Source organism: Bubalus kerabau, chromosome 5, assembly GCF_029407905.1.
Source record: "Bubalus kerabau isolate K-KA32 ecotype Philippines breed swamp buffalo chromosome 5, PCC_UOA_SB_1v2, whole genome shotgun sequence".
In the NCBI taxonomy this organism is placed as follows: Eukaryota; Metazoa; Chordata; class Mammalia; order Artiodactyla; family Bovidae; genus Bubalus; species Bubalus kerabau.
In genome coordinates this window covers 118,531,452-118,548,020 of record NC_073628.1, presented here as the reverse complement: position 1 = coordinate 118,548,020, position 16,569 = coordinate 118,531,452, and the positions used below count along the sequence as shown (strand labels likewise).

At 39.1% G+C, this 16,569-nt stretch overlaps 1 protein-coding gene across 1 annotated transcript in view; it reads right to left on the bottom strand.

Annotated features, from left to right (window-relative positions):
• Positions 1 to 16,569, bottom strand: part of RGSL1 (regulator of G protein signaling like 1) — a 58,692-nt gene that overhangs the window by 15,971 nt on the left and 26,152 nt on the right. Inside the window, exons 11-15 of the mRNA XM_055583808.1 lie at positions 11,650 to 11,755; positions 7,070 to 7,263; positions 4,570 to 4,687; positions 4,063 to 4,177; positions 1,493 to 1,619 (exon numbers count right to left, since the gene is read on the bottom strand). Coding sequence (XP_055439783.1) covers positions 1,493 to 1,619; positions 4,063 to 4,177; positions 4,570 to 4,687; positions 7,070 to 7,263; positions 11,650 to 11,755 — 660 coding nt within the window. The remainder of the gene's footprint in view (positions 1 to 1,492; positions 1,620 to 4,062; positions 4,178 to 4,569; positions 4,688 to 7,069; positions 7,264 to 11,649; positions 11,756 to 16,569) is intronic.

Below are 16,569 nucleotides of genomic sequence, written 5' to 3'. Positions count from 1 at the left end.
CAATTCTATAAAAATAGCAAGAATACTGACTAAACCTTTTACGTGTACATGCTGTGTGTTTGGAGCGGGTTGCCAGGCCCTCCTCCAGGGGAATCTTCCCCATCCAAGAATCAAACCCATGTCTCTTACATCTCCTGCAATGGCATGGGGGTTCTTTACCACTAATGCCACCTGGGAAGCCCCTACCCTTTTATAGCACTTACTATTGCCAAGAATAGTTCTAAGAGGCTTTACATGTATTAACTCATTTAATTCTCACAACAACACAATTATTATTTCCATTCTACAGGTGAGGCACAAAGTCACTCATGCAGGATCCTCCAGTTAGAAAGTGGCAGATTCAAATCTAGGCAATCTGGCTCCAATATCTGTGACTCTCATTTTCTGTCTTGCCTGAAAAATGGGATGCCATAAGGGCAGATCATATGCTGCAAATTCATTACTGTATCTCCAGCACCTGGAAAAGTGCTGGCCACACTGTGGATTCTCAAAAAGTGCACTGAATGAACAAATGAACTAATGAATGAGGGAGTTGAATAAATCCATACAAACAACATGAGGAAGTAGTTTTGTAACATGTGAGAATTCAAAGTTCTTGAGACTGATCACTACCTGTCTTTTCTGGCTTCTGAAACAGAATGCACTGGGCTTACATCCTCACTATGTGGAACGAGGCTTGCCTTCATACCCAGGACCTGGAGTTCTTGCTAGACCCCAGGCTAATGCAAGCATTGAAAGCAAACAGGACCCTGCAGGGCCTTCCCAGGGACAGACACCTCCACCTCCACCCCCCACGTGCCCTGCCTCTTGTTTGAAGAAAAGCTTTAGCCTCCTGGGCCTTCTCTGAGTTCCAAAGCACAAATTGAATCAGACAAGTGAGAAAATGCAGCAGCAACTAAGGAAAAGAGTCAAGCAAGACAAAATAATAGTAGTTATCCGTAGTTTATCCAACCAAGGACCTTTGGTTCCTCTTCAAAGGCTATAGATAATAATCTATATGAGCCATATCCTTGAGTTGTTTTTTGGACACTAAAACCCCAATCAAGTGAAAGAAGTTAATTGCATGCTGACCACCAGCATGTAGATCCCAGACCAATATGAACCAGAAGGTTGATGAGGTTGACCCCCAATTATCTCACTACCAACCAATCAGAAGAATATCAATGAGCTGATCAGGTACCCTGCAACCCTCTCCCTCATCTTGCCTTTAAAAATCCTTCCCTAAAAGGCAACAGGAGTTCGGGTCTTTTGAGCATGAGCTGCCCATGCTCCTTGCTTGGCTCTGTGTTGGATGCCTCGCAAAAAATGCTATACCTTTCTTCACCACAACTCAGTGTTAGAAGACTGGCTGTGCTGCAGGTAAGTGAGTGAACCCAGGTGTGGTTCTGCAGTAGCATGACATAAAGCAGTAAGCTCTGTAGCTTCTTACCTGGGTTAACCCTTGTAGCTAAAATATCAACAGGGAAGAGGAATAAATAGAGAAGTGACTTACTTTCCTTGCTGTGTACTTCCAGGTGAAGATAGTCTTCAAGTTCCTGGCGCTTATGGGGATGAGACATAAATCTGCGGTAATTACAAAAGCTCCTAATAAAGCTGATCATCTTCAGCCAACCTCTCTTCTGGGGAAAGAGAAAGGAGAGTCACATATTCATTAGCATAGCCTGCTGTTCACTGAGTCTACTATGTGCCAGAAACTTAACATTCATTACATTGAATCCTCATATCTCCTTTAAAAAGAGTAAGTTTTAGCTTCAATTTAAAAGTAAGGAAACGCAGGTCAAAGAACTTATATAACCTTCCCCAGAATAAGCCAGAATCACCCAGGCATGGTTGAGGCCACTGACAATGTTCTTTCTACCATAGTCTTCCTACAGTGAAGATTTGAGATGCCATGAATGGGAGAGGGCATGTGAGAGCTAAAAACAGAAAGAGACAGAGGACAGAGATACACATGACTCACAGGAAGGGGAATAATAGCTCAAGCAGATTTTGAAATGTTGAAGAAATAAGGAAATGAGTAAATCATTTCTAAGCATTATAAAAGGAAAATATAACTACACATGTACACACTCATACACTCCCCCCACCACCACCACACAGGGACACATTAAAAATGCATGTTACATTTCTTCACCTATTTCTTAATAGATTACCAGTGACAATTCTCTAGTTTATTTACCCCTTGAAATGGCAACCCACTCCAGTGTTCTTGCCTGGAGAATCCCAGGGACTGGGGAGCCTGGTGGGCTGCTGTCTATGGGGTCGCACAGAGTCGGACAGGACTGAAGTGACTTAGCAGTAGCAGCAGCAGCAGCAGCTGATATTCAGAGCCAGAAAGAATCTTGATTAACTAGTTCAGTTGTCTCATTTCATAGAGAGGAAACCTCAATGTAAGCCTGGCTTTAGAGAGCTAGTGAATGAATGAATTTTAGTTGCTAATTTGTGTCTGACTCTTTTATGACCCCATGGACTGTAGCCTGCCAGGCTCCTCTGTCCATAGGATTTCCCAGGCAAGAATACTGGAGTGGGTTCATTTCCTTCTCCAGGGTACCTTCCTGGAGATCCCTCCAGGGATCAAACCCGCAGTCTTCTGCAGGTGGATTCTTTAATGCTGAGCCACCTGGGAAGCCCACAGAGAGTCAGTGGCAAAGCATGTAAACTACTGGATTTAGTGTCAGAAGTTTTGAGTCTGGAGCCCATCTTCACCTTAATTGGGTAATTTGGGTCAATTTCCTTAATGTATGTCTCAATGTCTCCATGTGAAAGATAGAAACAATAGCCTTCAGGGTTATGGTGAAGGTTAGTCATAATATATGTATATCACTATGTGCAGTGCTCAGCACGAAGCAGGAACAAGTACATGCTGAATCCTTTTTACACCTTGTTAACCAACAGCAACTGAAAGACCTGAATTAAAACTCAGCATCCTGGTGTTGGATGCAGTATTCTTTTCACTCTCCCAAATGATCATTCATGGTACTCTGACATAGAGTTGGGTTGACCCACATATGGAGGAAATAAAAAGGAGAAAGAAGGGAGCAGCATGTTATCATACCTGGGGTTCTGCATCAGTGGGCATAGGCATTATTTTTTCACTATTCTAATATAATTGTTTTTATTTCACCCAGTGGGTATATAATTTGATATAGTTGTGACTATAATACATACATGATTTGGAGTTCTGTTGGGTTAAAAAATTTCTTTGTCACATCTTTTTAAAAAAAATTGAATGAAAATTTCTTTAAACTGTACTCTACAATTTTCAAAAACTTCACACATGTGATTTTATATAGTCCTATAATAACTCTTCCTTCCTGACCCTTATCTTGTCCCTCCCTACCTTTCATCTTTCTGATGACCAGTTCTACAACATGCTGATCAAGTGATTATTTAAGAGGAGTATGTACTTTTTTTCTCAAACCCTATGAAGAGACTTTCCTGAATCATATTCCTGTCTCCTCTTTCTTTCCCTCTTCTGTCCTCCCATGGGAGAAAGCATGAGTTCGATAATTGATGAGCTTGGAAGCAGGACAGGGCAGGCTTTGTTCTTTAGCCTCCAGAGTTCTCTCTGGGAGCTGCTGGTCTGCAGACACCTGTGTTCAGGCCTGCCTTTTGTCATACAGCAGGGAGCTCACCCAGCTAAGTGGGGGTCTAACTGTTCTTCTTTGTTAGTGACTGGACATGTAAGAAAGTAAGGATACAGAGAGGATTATTAAACCCACTTGACTTCACAGCCAATCCATGTCCCCCAAATCAGCTTTCAGTAGTTAAAAACCAACCAACAAACTGACATTTTGATCTCCATATGACCAGCCTCTGTGCCTGCCATTCAACTGGTTCTAATCACAAATAGCGAAGACAGGGGTTTCTTGAAATTCCCTCTGTAACAATTGCTCTGAGCCTCAAATTCTTCCGTTGGAAATGGAGATTTGAAAACCTATCCCAAAGAGTAGCTGCTTTGGTGAATAAATAAGCTAACAGTGCAAGTCTTCTGTGTGGTCGGCAATGCCTAGGCGTGGTTTCCCGGTCCCCAGTCTTGTCTTTGCTATCTTCCCCACTGACCTGGGATTCCTGCAGGTAAACTGCCGTCTTTGAGGGCTTCTTGGGTGAAGTTATTGGTATTTCAGCTTCCTTCTCCAAAGGTTGAGGTGGAAACAGTTCTTGGTAATCTTTAAACCTGCAGCAGGAGACCAGGAATATTAAAGAATGCAAAAACATGGTACATGAAAGATAACAGTCCAGGCAAACCTCTCTCAGCTTTTGGAGGAAGGGGAATTTGGTGAATGGTGAGATATTCAAAAACACTCCTCTAACCATTCCAATCCTTTGCTCACGTCAGTCTGTTCTTCCTGACCAATACTGTAGTGTTCCTCGCTCAGGGAGGTGAACAGAAATGTGTGTGTGTGTGTGTGTGCAGGTAGGCAGGTAAGAGGGTTCAGGGCAAGTTCAGCTTTTATTTTGTAGGGACACTTGGCAGTGAACCGTGAGAGTAGACTCTGACACTAATGTGACTTTCAGAAGTCAACGAGCAGCTTCAGAGAATCACTGCCTTCACCCAGCAACACTCACCACTTTTCTTCCAGAGATCTCATGACAAAGCCCTGGAGCATTAACAACGTTGTTGTGCTGACATGATGCATGAGAGAGACTTCCTTGATAATAGGGGCATTACACTGCAGCATTTGTTCTAAAAAATGCAAGAGAGAAGAAAAGTCATCATTTTCTTAGGTACCATTTCTGAGGTGGCTAGGATTTTTTTCATCCAAGAGCCTTATGGTTCCTTGTTCTCAATCTGGCCAGATTCAGCTCTCCACAGTTTGTTTGAAAATCTCAAAAGTACATTTGGACTGCTATGTGTATGCGTATTTGTAGAGCAAATACTTCCTGGTTTAGTCCATTCCAAATTTCAAAGATAAGTGCTTAAGGGGAAAGCAATGTTTAAAGGACTCCATTTCTGCAGCTAGTTTGAAGTTTTCAGTTAAGAGAATAGAGGAATAAAGGATTAAAGTTAAGTGGCTGAGGCAGATGGGAAATCCAAGATTACCAATAAATATTCTAAGGGCAATATGATTCTCCAGGAGTTCAAAGACTACTGTGTTCATTAAAAAGATTTAAAAGCTTATTAAGGACAGGATCTGCATATTCTTCTTTCTCTTCTAGCTCATTCAAAATGATGCACAAAACTTAATATCCTGAGACTCAACAAATAAATATTACTTACAAGTAAAGACCTGCCCATTTTAGCTTCCCTGGTGGCTCAGATGGTAGAGTGTCTGCCTGCAATGTGGGAGACCTGGATTCGATCCCTGGGTCAGGAAGATCCCCTGGAGAAGGAAATGGCAACCCACTCCAGTACTCTTGCCTGGAAAATTCCATGGACAGAGGACCCTGGTAGGCTACAGTCCATGGGGTTGCAAACAGACATGACTGAGCAACTTCACAAGTAAAGACCTGCCCATTTTACTGCTTTTTCTTCTTTCATAATTTATAACCTATCTTGGTTTAACACAAGCAAAACACACACACAAGCCTATCTGTTCATCTGTTCCAAAACAGGAGGCTTCTTCATTGCTTTGCAAGAAGATTTGTTTACCTCCAGGATGGGATCATGCTCACCCTCTTTGGTTTTCCTCTAGAATTATAGGTCAGTACTTGACTTGCAGTTTCTGCTTCTGGACAAGATGAATTTACATGGATCAGATTTACCCTCCTGCCTTAGGCAAGAAAATAAGACAAAACTTACGCAACAAAGATTTTCAGGGAGACAGTTCTCCTTCTCAGCACCTTTCAGTACTCTTTTCATCCCATAGATGGTGGACACTCTAGCTTTGCATCCTGCTAACACATGATTTTGGATCTAACTCCAGTCTACTTGATGTGAAGGATCAAATGACTGGAGTTTGAATTCAAGTTTCACTAATTGGACAAGTTAGTTAACTTCTCCATGTTTTACTTTCCTCATTAGAAAAATGGAGTTATTTATCCCTACCTTCTAAGTTATTTATACCTATCTCTTAAGAATTAAATTAAATCCTACTTTCAGGGTTGAGAGGATATATTTCACATACAAGTACAAGTATCTTCTTTTACTTGTGGTATTATATTTTGGATTTATTATTGTATTATTATTTTAGTTTTTCTATAGCAATTTTCCTACTTATAAAAAACTAAATACTAACACATGTTAAGAATTTAAATAAAACTCTTGCTTCAAGCACATTCTGATTTTAACCCACTATCCATTCTGTCTTATCAATATTATACTTCAGGATGGTTACATATAAAAGAACAACAATGCATGTAGTTTTTTGGGCCTGTGTATTTTTCTTTCAGTTTTATCTTTAAGAAAAATAATGATAGATTTGATTTGTTTTTTCTTCTTTGAAACACTGCATGTTATCACTTATATGTGGAATCTAAAAAATAAAAAAAAAATGAATATAACAGAACATAAACAGATTCACGGATATAGAGAATAAGCTAGTGGTTATCAATGGGAAGAGGGGAGGGAGGTGGCACAAGATAGGAGGAGGGGATGAAGAGATATGAACTATGTATAAGATAAATAAGATATAAGGATATGTTGTTGGATAAAGAAATGGCAACCCACTCTAGTAATCTTGCCTGGAAAAACCACATGGACAGAGGAGCCTGGTGGGCTGGTGTTCATGCGGTTGCAAGAATCGGACATGACTTTGTGACTTCACCACGACCACCAAGGATGTATTATATAGCACAGGGAATATAGTCTTATATTAACTTTGTATAATATAATATATAATAATATATAATATAGTAATTTATAATAACTTTAAGTGGATTATACTCTATAAAAATGCTGAATCACTATGCCCTATATCTGAGACAAATCTAATGGAAATTAACTATACTTCAGTTTTTAAAAGTGGATTTATTATTATTCTCTGCTTTCACCGTCTTCAGCTTTGTCTCAATACTGCCCCATGTGGCCGCTGCTCTGTTCTGCTTTCTCAGGGATAGAGCAGTCTCTTCCCCAAACCTAAGATTCTAAAGAGTAAAGGAAACAATTTCAGGAGAGGAGAATGCATACCAGGAGAGTTTTTTCCGTGGAAGAAAGTCTTGATTATGTTTTCAAAGAGAGACTTATAAATCTTTTCATTTGTCTCAATGCTGATCTTCTGTATGGCGACCAGGAACTGCAATGGGGTTTCAGCCCTCCGTTCTCTGAGGAACTCCCTGAAGAACTCCAAGTGCTGTGTGTTTAGGAGGACTTCTGTCAAGTTTCTGGAAAACAAGAAAGCATCGTTGACAGCGAGAAAGAGACGGTGACCCTGGATTCTTCTCCAGTTAGGGAATGGGGAAGGGCCTCTGCCAGACTTCAGGGCTTTGAACTGTGATTGAAGAGCAGAGTGGATAAATTGGTTACTCTGCTTGTTTCCTAGAGATTAACTTAATGTACCCATCCTAAGCTTGGTCTAATCATTTGACAACCCCAATGGAAGAAGAGAAGGAGTATTTTAAAGGGGCTTTTTTTTTTTTTTCCAAGGAAAACTTCCATTATGGATTCATTGGCAGTCATTTCAGCAAGACAGAGCATGAGTGACCAGCAGTTGTTATAGATCAATATTTCTAAATTTCCACTGCTGATTTCTTCTTTCACTGTTTCTTGTGTACAGGTGTTGCCCTAATGTTTCAACTCAATTCTCTTGACTCTTGCCTTATGATTTTTTTCTGCTAGGTAATCTCTACATCCTCTGTGGTTTCAGTTTTCATTGACATGAGGAAGTGACTTTCACTGTTATGGTGAAGCTATATCTCTAGTTTCTGTGAACTCCACTTCACAATTTCAGCTGCCCATTGAACCTTATCTTTATGTCATTTGTCATTGGTAGAACCTCTCCATACAAATTCACAAGTTGTCCAACTTGTTCTTCTCCTATTAAATACTTGTCTTGTTAAGAATGATGTTAGCTATAAGTTTTTTCTTTTTATTTATTTATTTAATTGAAGGATGATTGCTTTACAACATTGGTTTGATTTCTCTCATTCATCAACATGAATTAGCCCTGAATTAGGTTCCTCTGTGTATGGGATTCTCCCAGCAAGAACACTGGAGTAGTTGCCATTTCCTTCTCCAGGGGATCTTACGAAGCCAGGGATCAACCCTGGGGTTTCCTGCAACTCCTGCCTTGGCAGACAGATTCTTTTACCAGTGAGCCATGTGGGAAGCCCATGAATTAGCCACAGGTGTACATATGATCTCTCCCTCTTGAACCTCCCTCACATTTCCCACCCTTTCCCACCCTTCAGGTTGTTATAGAGCCCCAGTTTGAGTTCCCTGAGTCAAACAGCAAATTTCCATTGGCTATCTATTTAATATATGGTAATGTATATGCTTTCTCTCCATTCATCTCACCCTCTCATAAATGTACTTTTAAAGAATGAGATGATTCCCTTCTAAGTTTATTGAGAATTTTTATCATAAATGGATGCTAGATTTTATAAAATGCTTTTAATGCATCAATTGATATACTTGTGTGAAGTTTTTTCCCTTATTTTATTAACATGATGCATTGTATTAATTTATTTTCAGATGCATTATTTGCATTCCTGGAATAAATCCCACTTGGTTATGGTATATAATCCTTTTTAAATGTGGTTGAATTTGGTTTGCTAATATTTTATTGAGGATTTTCACACCTAGGTTTGAGAGGGTTATTGGTCTGCAGTTTTCTTATGATAATTTTGTTTGGCTTTGGGATCAGGACAATACTTGCTGCCTCATAAACATATTAGAAGTGTTCCTGAAAAGATGCTCAACATCACTCATTATCAGAGAAATGCAAATCAAAACCACTATGAGGTACCATTTCACACCAGTCAGAATGGCTGTGATCCAAAAGTCTACAAGTAATAAATGCTGGAGAGGGTGTGGAGAAAAGGGAACCCTCTTACACTGTTGGTGGGAATGCAAACTAGTACAGCCACTATGGAGAACAGTGTGGAGATTCCTTAAAAAACTGGAAATAGAACTGCCTTATGACCCAGCAATCCCACTGCTGGGCATACACACTGAGGAAACCAGAAGGGAAAGATCACGTGTACCCCAATGTTCATCACAGCACTGTTTATAATAGCCAGGACATGGAAGCAACCTAGATGTCCATCAGCAGATGAATGGATAAGAAAGCTGTGGTACATATACACAATGGAGTATTATTCAGCCATTAAAAAGAATACATTTGAATCAGTTCTAATGAGGTGGATGAAACTGGAGCCTATTATACAGAGTGAAGTAAGCCAGAAAGAAAAACACCAATACAGTATACTAACGCATATATATGGAATTTAGAAAGATGGTAACAATAACCCTGTGTACGAGACAGCAAAAGAGACACTGATGTATAGAACAGTCTTATGGACTCTGTGGGAGAGGGAGAGGGTAGGAAGATTTGGGAGAATGGTATTGAAACATGTAAAATATCATGTATGAAACGAGTTGCTAGTCCAGGTTCGATGCACGATACTGTATGCTTGGGGCTGGTGTACTGGGACGACCCAGAGGGATGGTATGGGGAGGGAGGAGGGAGGAGGGTTCAGGATGGGGAACACATGTATACCTGTGGCAGATTCATTTTGATATTTGGCAAAACTAATACAATTATGTAAAGTTTAAAAATAAAATAAAATTAAAAAAAAATCCAAATATAAAAAAAAAAAAGAAGTGTTCCTTTTTCCTCTATTTCCTCAAAGAGTTTGTAGACTATTGGTAGCATTTATTCTTTAAATATTTCATAGCTTTCTCCAGTGAAGCCATCTGTCTAGACTTTTATCTGTGAGATTTTAAATTATTAATCCAATTTCCTCTCTTGATATAGAGATTTACTCACATTTTCTATTTCTTGAGTCAGTTTCAGAAATTTGGGTATTTCTAGAAATTGCTCTATTTCATCTAATTGTCATTGTCATACTCCTTGCATTTTCTTACAAACAGGTTAGTTTCTTTAGGGTCAGTGGTCCTCTCTTCTGGTCCAGGTTTTGGAAATCTGTGTCATCTCACTTTTTCCCTTTTGTCAGTATAGTTAATGGTTTATCAATTTTGTTAATCTTTACAAAAAACTTATTTGTGCTTGGATTTTCTCATTTTTCTTCTCTTCATATTATTGATTTCCACTCGTTTATTATTTACTTCCTTCTACTTCCCCCGAGTTTAGTCTGAATATATCATTCCACCACCTTTAGTCTCCATTGTTTTTTTAACTGAAGTATGGCTGATTTATAATATTATATTAGTTTCAGATATGTAATATAGTATTCACAGACTTGAAAATACTAAATTTTCAAATAGACTTGAAAATCTGTTAAAACACAGAATACACAGGGTGAAGGGACATAAAACATAACAGTAGAAAGCTAGATTGGGGGAATTCCTGGGTTGTCTAGTGGTTAGGATTCCACACTTTCACTGCCAAGGGTGCAGGTTCAATCCCTAGTCAGGGAATTAAGTTTCCACAGCTGTATGGAGTGATCAAAAAAAAAAAAAAAAAAAAAAAAGAAAAGAAAAAAGAGAGAGAGAAGGAAAAGAAAAGACTTCTTTTATATTCAACTAAACTAGGAACTACATATTTCTGTAGACATAGTGGAGAGTGGTGAATAGTACAAACTGGAACAGCAAAAGGAATAAATGATTGAATTTCAGGGAATAATTCCAGTTCCTTAAAAGGGATAAATGATTGAACTTCAGGGAGTAATTTTAGTTCCCTGAAGAGGAGGAAGCTCCATCTAGAGAATTTAGAAGAGACAGAGGACTTATAACCCTCAATGAACATTATCAGTAACTGAAAACATACTTCTGGAAGCTTTCTCTATACAAAATATTCTGCCAGTGACATTGACTAACAAATTTGTATGTGCTAATACATCTCTATCATCTATAAGAGAACTTTTCATGCAGTCAGTCATTAATAGATAATACTAAATTAAAAAAAATAAGTGCCTGAATGAATGACATGCGTAAGAAAATTATCATCAAGTTGAGAAGGTGGAAAACATACTTAAAAAATTAAAAAGTAGTAAAAAATAGAACATGGTAAGTTCTTGTATTTTAAAGGTTTATTACTTCAGAGGAGGTAGAAGTCATAGCAGATAAACAACTGGAGAACTTTATTTTGTAGAGATGGAACTTATGCTAAGGTGAGTGGAAAGAAAGAATGGGCATTTCTGAAAGAAAAGATCACAGACTCTTTGTCTAGCATTGGGAACTTAGAGGCTGAGACAAGAAGTAAGGAGCTAGTTAGGAGACCACTACAGCTGTATGCAATCCACAAAAACACAAACTGGCAAGGATATCCATACAAAAATGTTTCTTGGGGTACTAGTCATACCAATGAAAAAGTAAAGATAATATACATGTCCATTAAAAATATATAGTTAAATAAACCATGCAACATCCATACTATGGAAGAAGGTAAATCTATTTATATTGACATGAAAGGATATCCATGATAGCTTGTTAAGTTTTAAAAAGTTATTGTATAATATTCATTGCATGGTGCAAATTTTAGAAAATAAATAGTGATTTAAAATAACAAAGTATCCCTGTGCATGCACAGTATGATTAAGGACAGCGTGTGCATGAACATATTGTTGTGACCAGATCCTATGTCTTACCTGGGTCTTATCAAAGGCTTCCTCACATTTGCCCTTTTAAAGAATGACATTCTCCTTTTTGAGCGTAAAACCATCTTTGGTTCCCTGAAAACTTCCATAGTAAAATCTAAAAATAAAATTACAAAAGTGAGGAACATCATATTATAAAGAACACTGCAGACAGTAAGAAAGAACAAAGTACGAAGGACATTATCAACATTGAATGCATGTAGAAAAACCAAAGTCCCCAGTGGCCAGTGGCCCGAGATAGCAGCTGTTATGGGGACTTGCTCCCTAAAACTCTCCTTCATGGATCACAGTCTTGTCGTGGCAAAGGGACTTATGTAACTCTATGAAGCTATGAGCCATGCTGTGCAGGGCCACCCAAGATGGATGGGTCGTAGTGAAGAGTTCTGACAAAACCTGGTCCACTGGAGAAGGAAATGGTAACCCACTCCAGTATTTTGACTGGACTAACCCATGAACAGTATAAAAAAGCAAAAAGATATGACAACAGAATATGAACCCCTCAGGTTGGAAGGTGTCCAGTACACTACTGAAGAAGAGCAGAGGACAATTACTAATAGCTCCAGTAACAGTGAAGCAGCTGGGCCAATGTGGAAACAATGCTCAGTTGTGGACATGTCTGGTGGTAAAAGGCTGATGCTGTAAAGAAAATATTGCATAGGAACCTGGACTGTTAGGTTCATGAATCAAGGTAAATAGGACATGGCCAAGAAGGAGATGGCAAGAGTGAACATTGACATCTTCAGTTCAGTACAGTTCAGTGGCTCAGTTGTGTCCGACTCTTTGTGACCCCATGAATCACAACACACCAGGCCTCCCTGTCCATCACCAACTCCCAGAGTTCACCCAAACTCATGTCCATCGAGTCGGTAACGCCATCCAGTCATCTCATCCTTTGTTGTCCCCTTCTCCTCCTGCCCCCAATCCCTCCCAGCATCAGGGTCTTTTCCAATGAGTCAACTCTTCGCATGAGGTGGCCAGAATACTGGAGTTTCAGCTTTAGCATCATTCCTTCCAAAGAAATCCCAGGGCTGATCTCCTTCAGAATGGACTGGTTGGATCTCCTTGCAGTCCAAGGGACTCTCAAGAGTCTTCTCCAACACCACAGTTCAAAAGCATCAATTCTTTGGCACTCAGCTTTCTTCCCAGTCCAGCTCTCACATTCATACATGAACACTGGAAAAACCGTAGCCTTGACTAGACGAACCTTTGTTGGCAAAGGAATGTCTCTGCTTTTGAATATGCTGTCTAGGTTGGTCATAACTTTCCTTCCAAGGAGTAAGCGTCTTTTAATTTCATGGCTGCAGTCACCATCTGTATTAATTTTGGAGCCCAGAAAAATAAAGTCTGACACTGTTTCCACTGTTTCCCCATCTATTTCCCATGAAGTGATGGGACCAGATGCCATGATCTTAGTTTTCTGAATGTTGAGCTTTAAGCCAACTTTTTCACTCTCCTCTTTCACTTTCATCAAGAGGCTTTTGAGTTCCTCTTCACTTTCTGCCATAAGGGTGGTATCATCTGCATATCTGAGGTTATTGATATTTCTCCCAGCATTCTTGATTCTAGCTTGTGCTTCTTCCAGCCCAGCGTTTCTCATGATGTACTCTGCATAGAAGTTAAATAAGCAGGGTGACAATATACAGCCTCAACATACTCCTTTTCCTATTTGGAACCAGTCTGTTGTTCCATGTCCAGTTCTAACTGTTGCTTCCTGACCTGCATATAGATTTCTCAAGAGGCAGGTCAGGTGGTCTGGTATTCCCATCTCTTTCAGAAATTTCCACAGTTTATTGTGATCCACACAGTCAAAGGCTTTGGCATCTTAGCTATCAGTGAACTAAAATGGATGGGAATGGGCAAATTTAATTCAGAAGTTCATTATATCTACTACTGTGGGCAAGAATCCCTTAGAAGAAATGGAGTAGCCCTTATAGTCAACAAAAGAGTCTGAAATACAGTACTTGGGTGCATCTCAGAAACAACAGAATGATCTTGGTTCATTTCCAAGGCAAACCATTCAACATCACAGTCATCCAAGTCTATGCTCTTACCACTGAAGCAAAAGCAGCTTGAGTTGACCAGTTCTATGAAGACCTACAAGACTTTCCAGAACTAACACCAAAAAAGATGTAGTTTTCATCATAAGGGATTGGAACGCAAAAGTAGGAAATTAAGAAATATGCAGAATAACAGATAAGTTTGGCCCTGAAGTACAAAATGAAACAGGGCAAAGGCTAAGAGAATTTTGTCAAGAAAATAAGCTGGTCACAGCAAACATCCTTTTCCAACAATGCAAGAGATGACTTTACACATGGACGGCACCCAATGGTCAATACAGTAATCAGATTATGTTCTTTGCAGCCAAAGATGGAGAAGCTCCATACAGTCAGCAAACACAAGATCTGGAGCTGATGGTGGCTCATGAGTTCCTTAGTGTAAAATTCAGATTTAAATTGAAGAAAGTAGGGAAAACCAGTAGGCCTTTCAGGTATGGCCTAAATCAAATCCTTTGGGATTATACAGTGGAGGTGACGAAAAGATTCAAGGGATTAGATCTGATAGACAGAGTACCTGAAGAACTATGGACAGAGGTTCGTAACACTGTATAGGAGGCAGTGACCAAAACCATCCCAAAGAAAAAGACATGCAAGAAGGCAAAATGATTGTTTGAGGAGGCTTTACAAATAGCTGAAACAAAGAAGAGAGGTGAAAGGCAAAGGAGGAAGGGAAAGATACACACAACTGAAGGCAGAGTTCCAAAGAAGAGCAAGGAGAGATAAGAAAGCCTTCTTAAGTGAACAATGCAAAGAAATAGAGGAAAACAATAGAATGGGAAAGACCAGAGATCTCTTCAAGAAAATTGGAGATACCAAGGGTGCATTTCATGCAAAGATGGGCATAATAAAGGACAGAAATGGCAAGGACTAAACAGAAGCAGAGATATTAAGAAGAGGTGGCAAGAATGCACAGAAGAATTGTACAAAATAGGTCTTAATGATCCGGATAACCATGATGGTGTGGTCACACCTAGAGCCAGACATCCTGGAGTGTGAAGTCAAGTGGGCCCTAGGAAACATACTACAAACAAAGCTAGTGGAGGTGATGAAATTCCAGCTGAGCCATTTCAAATCCTAAAAGATGATGCTGTTAAAGTGCTGCACTAAGTACTGTATATTAGCTACTGAATATATGACTTTACATATAAAAACACATATAGATTATAAGTATATGGATAGAGAAAAATATGCTATGCCAACACTAGTCAAAAGAAAGGAAGAGGACTTCCCTAGTAGTTCAATGGTTAAGAATCTGCTTGGCAATGCAGGGGACACAGGTTCTATCCCTGGTTGGGGAAGATTCCACATGCAACTAAGCCCATGCCCCACAACCACTGAGCCCTCACTCTAGAGCTCATGCTTTGCGATGAGAAGCCATGGCAATAAGAAGCCCACAGGCCGCAACTAGAGAGTAGCCCCCACTAGCCTCAACTAGAGAAAGCCTGTGCACAGCAATGAAGACCCAGCATAGCCAAAAGTAACTTTTTAAAAAAAAGAAGAGTATTAATTTTATACAGAACAGTCTTCAGAGAAAGGAGAGATATACATAATGATAAGGGGGTCAACTCTCTAAGAAGATACAACAATTTTTAACATACATGTGCCTACTGGAGTATCAAACTATGTGAACAAAACAAGAGCTCTATGCGCGACAGAACTACAAGGAGGAAAATGTAAATCCACTTTCAAAGTTGGACACTTCAACACTCCTCTGTCACAGATGGAAAGATCCAGCAGGCAGGATATCAATAAGGATCTGGTTGAAATCAACAACACCATCAATCAACTGGAGCAATCAACTAGATGGCTACAAACCATTTTATCAAACAGCAGTGGAACACACTCTTTGCTGAAGCTCACATGAAACATTTACCAGTGCTAAACACATTCTGGGCCATACACATACCTTACAAAATTTAAATGAATAGAAATCATACGTCTGCTGTCAGATCACAAAGCACTTAAACTAGAACTCAATGACAGAAAGATAGCTGGAAAAATCTCAAAACACATGGAGATTTAAAAACATACTTCTAATAACACATGGGTCAAAGAAGAAATTTTTAAAGTATTTTAAATTAAATAAAAATGAAAGCACAACTTATCAAAATTTGGGAGATGAGAAAAAGTAGCAATTAGAGGAAAATGTATAGCATTACATGTGTATATAAAAATAGAAGAAAGATCATCTAAATCAATCCTCTAAGTTCTACCTTAGGAAAGTGAAAAAAGAAGAGCAAATAAAATCCAAAGTAAGCAGAAGAGAAGAAATAATAGAACTTAGAGCAGAATTCAATGAAATTGTAAGGAAATCAATAGAGAAAATCAATGAAGACAAAACATGGTTCTTTGAAAAAATCAATAATATCAATAAGTCTCTGGCTAGACTAAGAAAAACAGAGAGAGGACACAGATTACTTGTATCAGAAATGAAAGCAAGAATATCACTACAGATACCATAGATATAAAAAGGGTAAGAAAAGAATACTAAGAAAAACTCCATGTCACAGTTTGAAAACATAGATGAAATTGTTTGAAAGGCACAATTTACCAAAAGTCATACAAAAAGAAATAGATGATCAGAATATATATATATATATATATATTTGAAATATGAAGATCTTTGTATTGCATCTCAAAGCCCATCAATAAACAACCACTAAGAAAGAGGCACTAAAGGAGCAAGAAGATGGAGGGACTTAGCCAGTTGATGTCAGCAAGTCTGATATCACAGTCCTTCTGAAATCACTGTCTGTCCCAGTCCATCCCAGCATTGGCACAATGAGCTCATGAACAGAGTAGGTAGGTGAAAGGGATGGAGGCTGTGTATGGACCCAGTAGCATGGGCCCCATA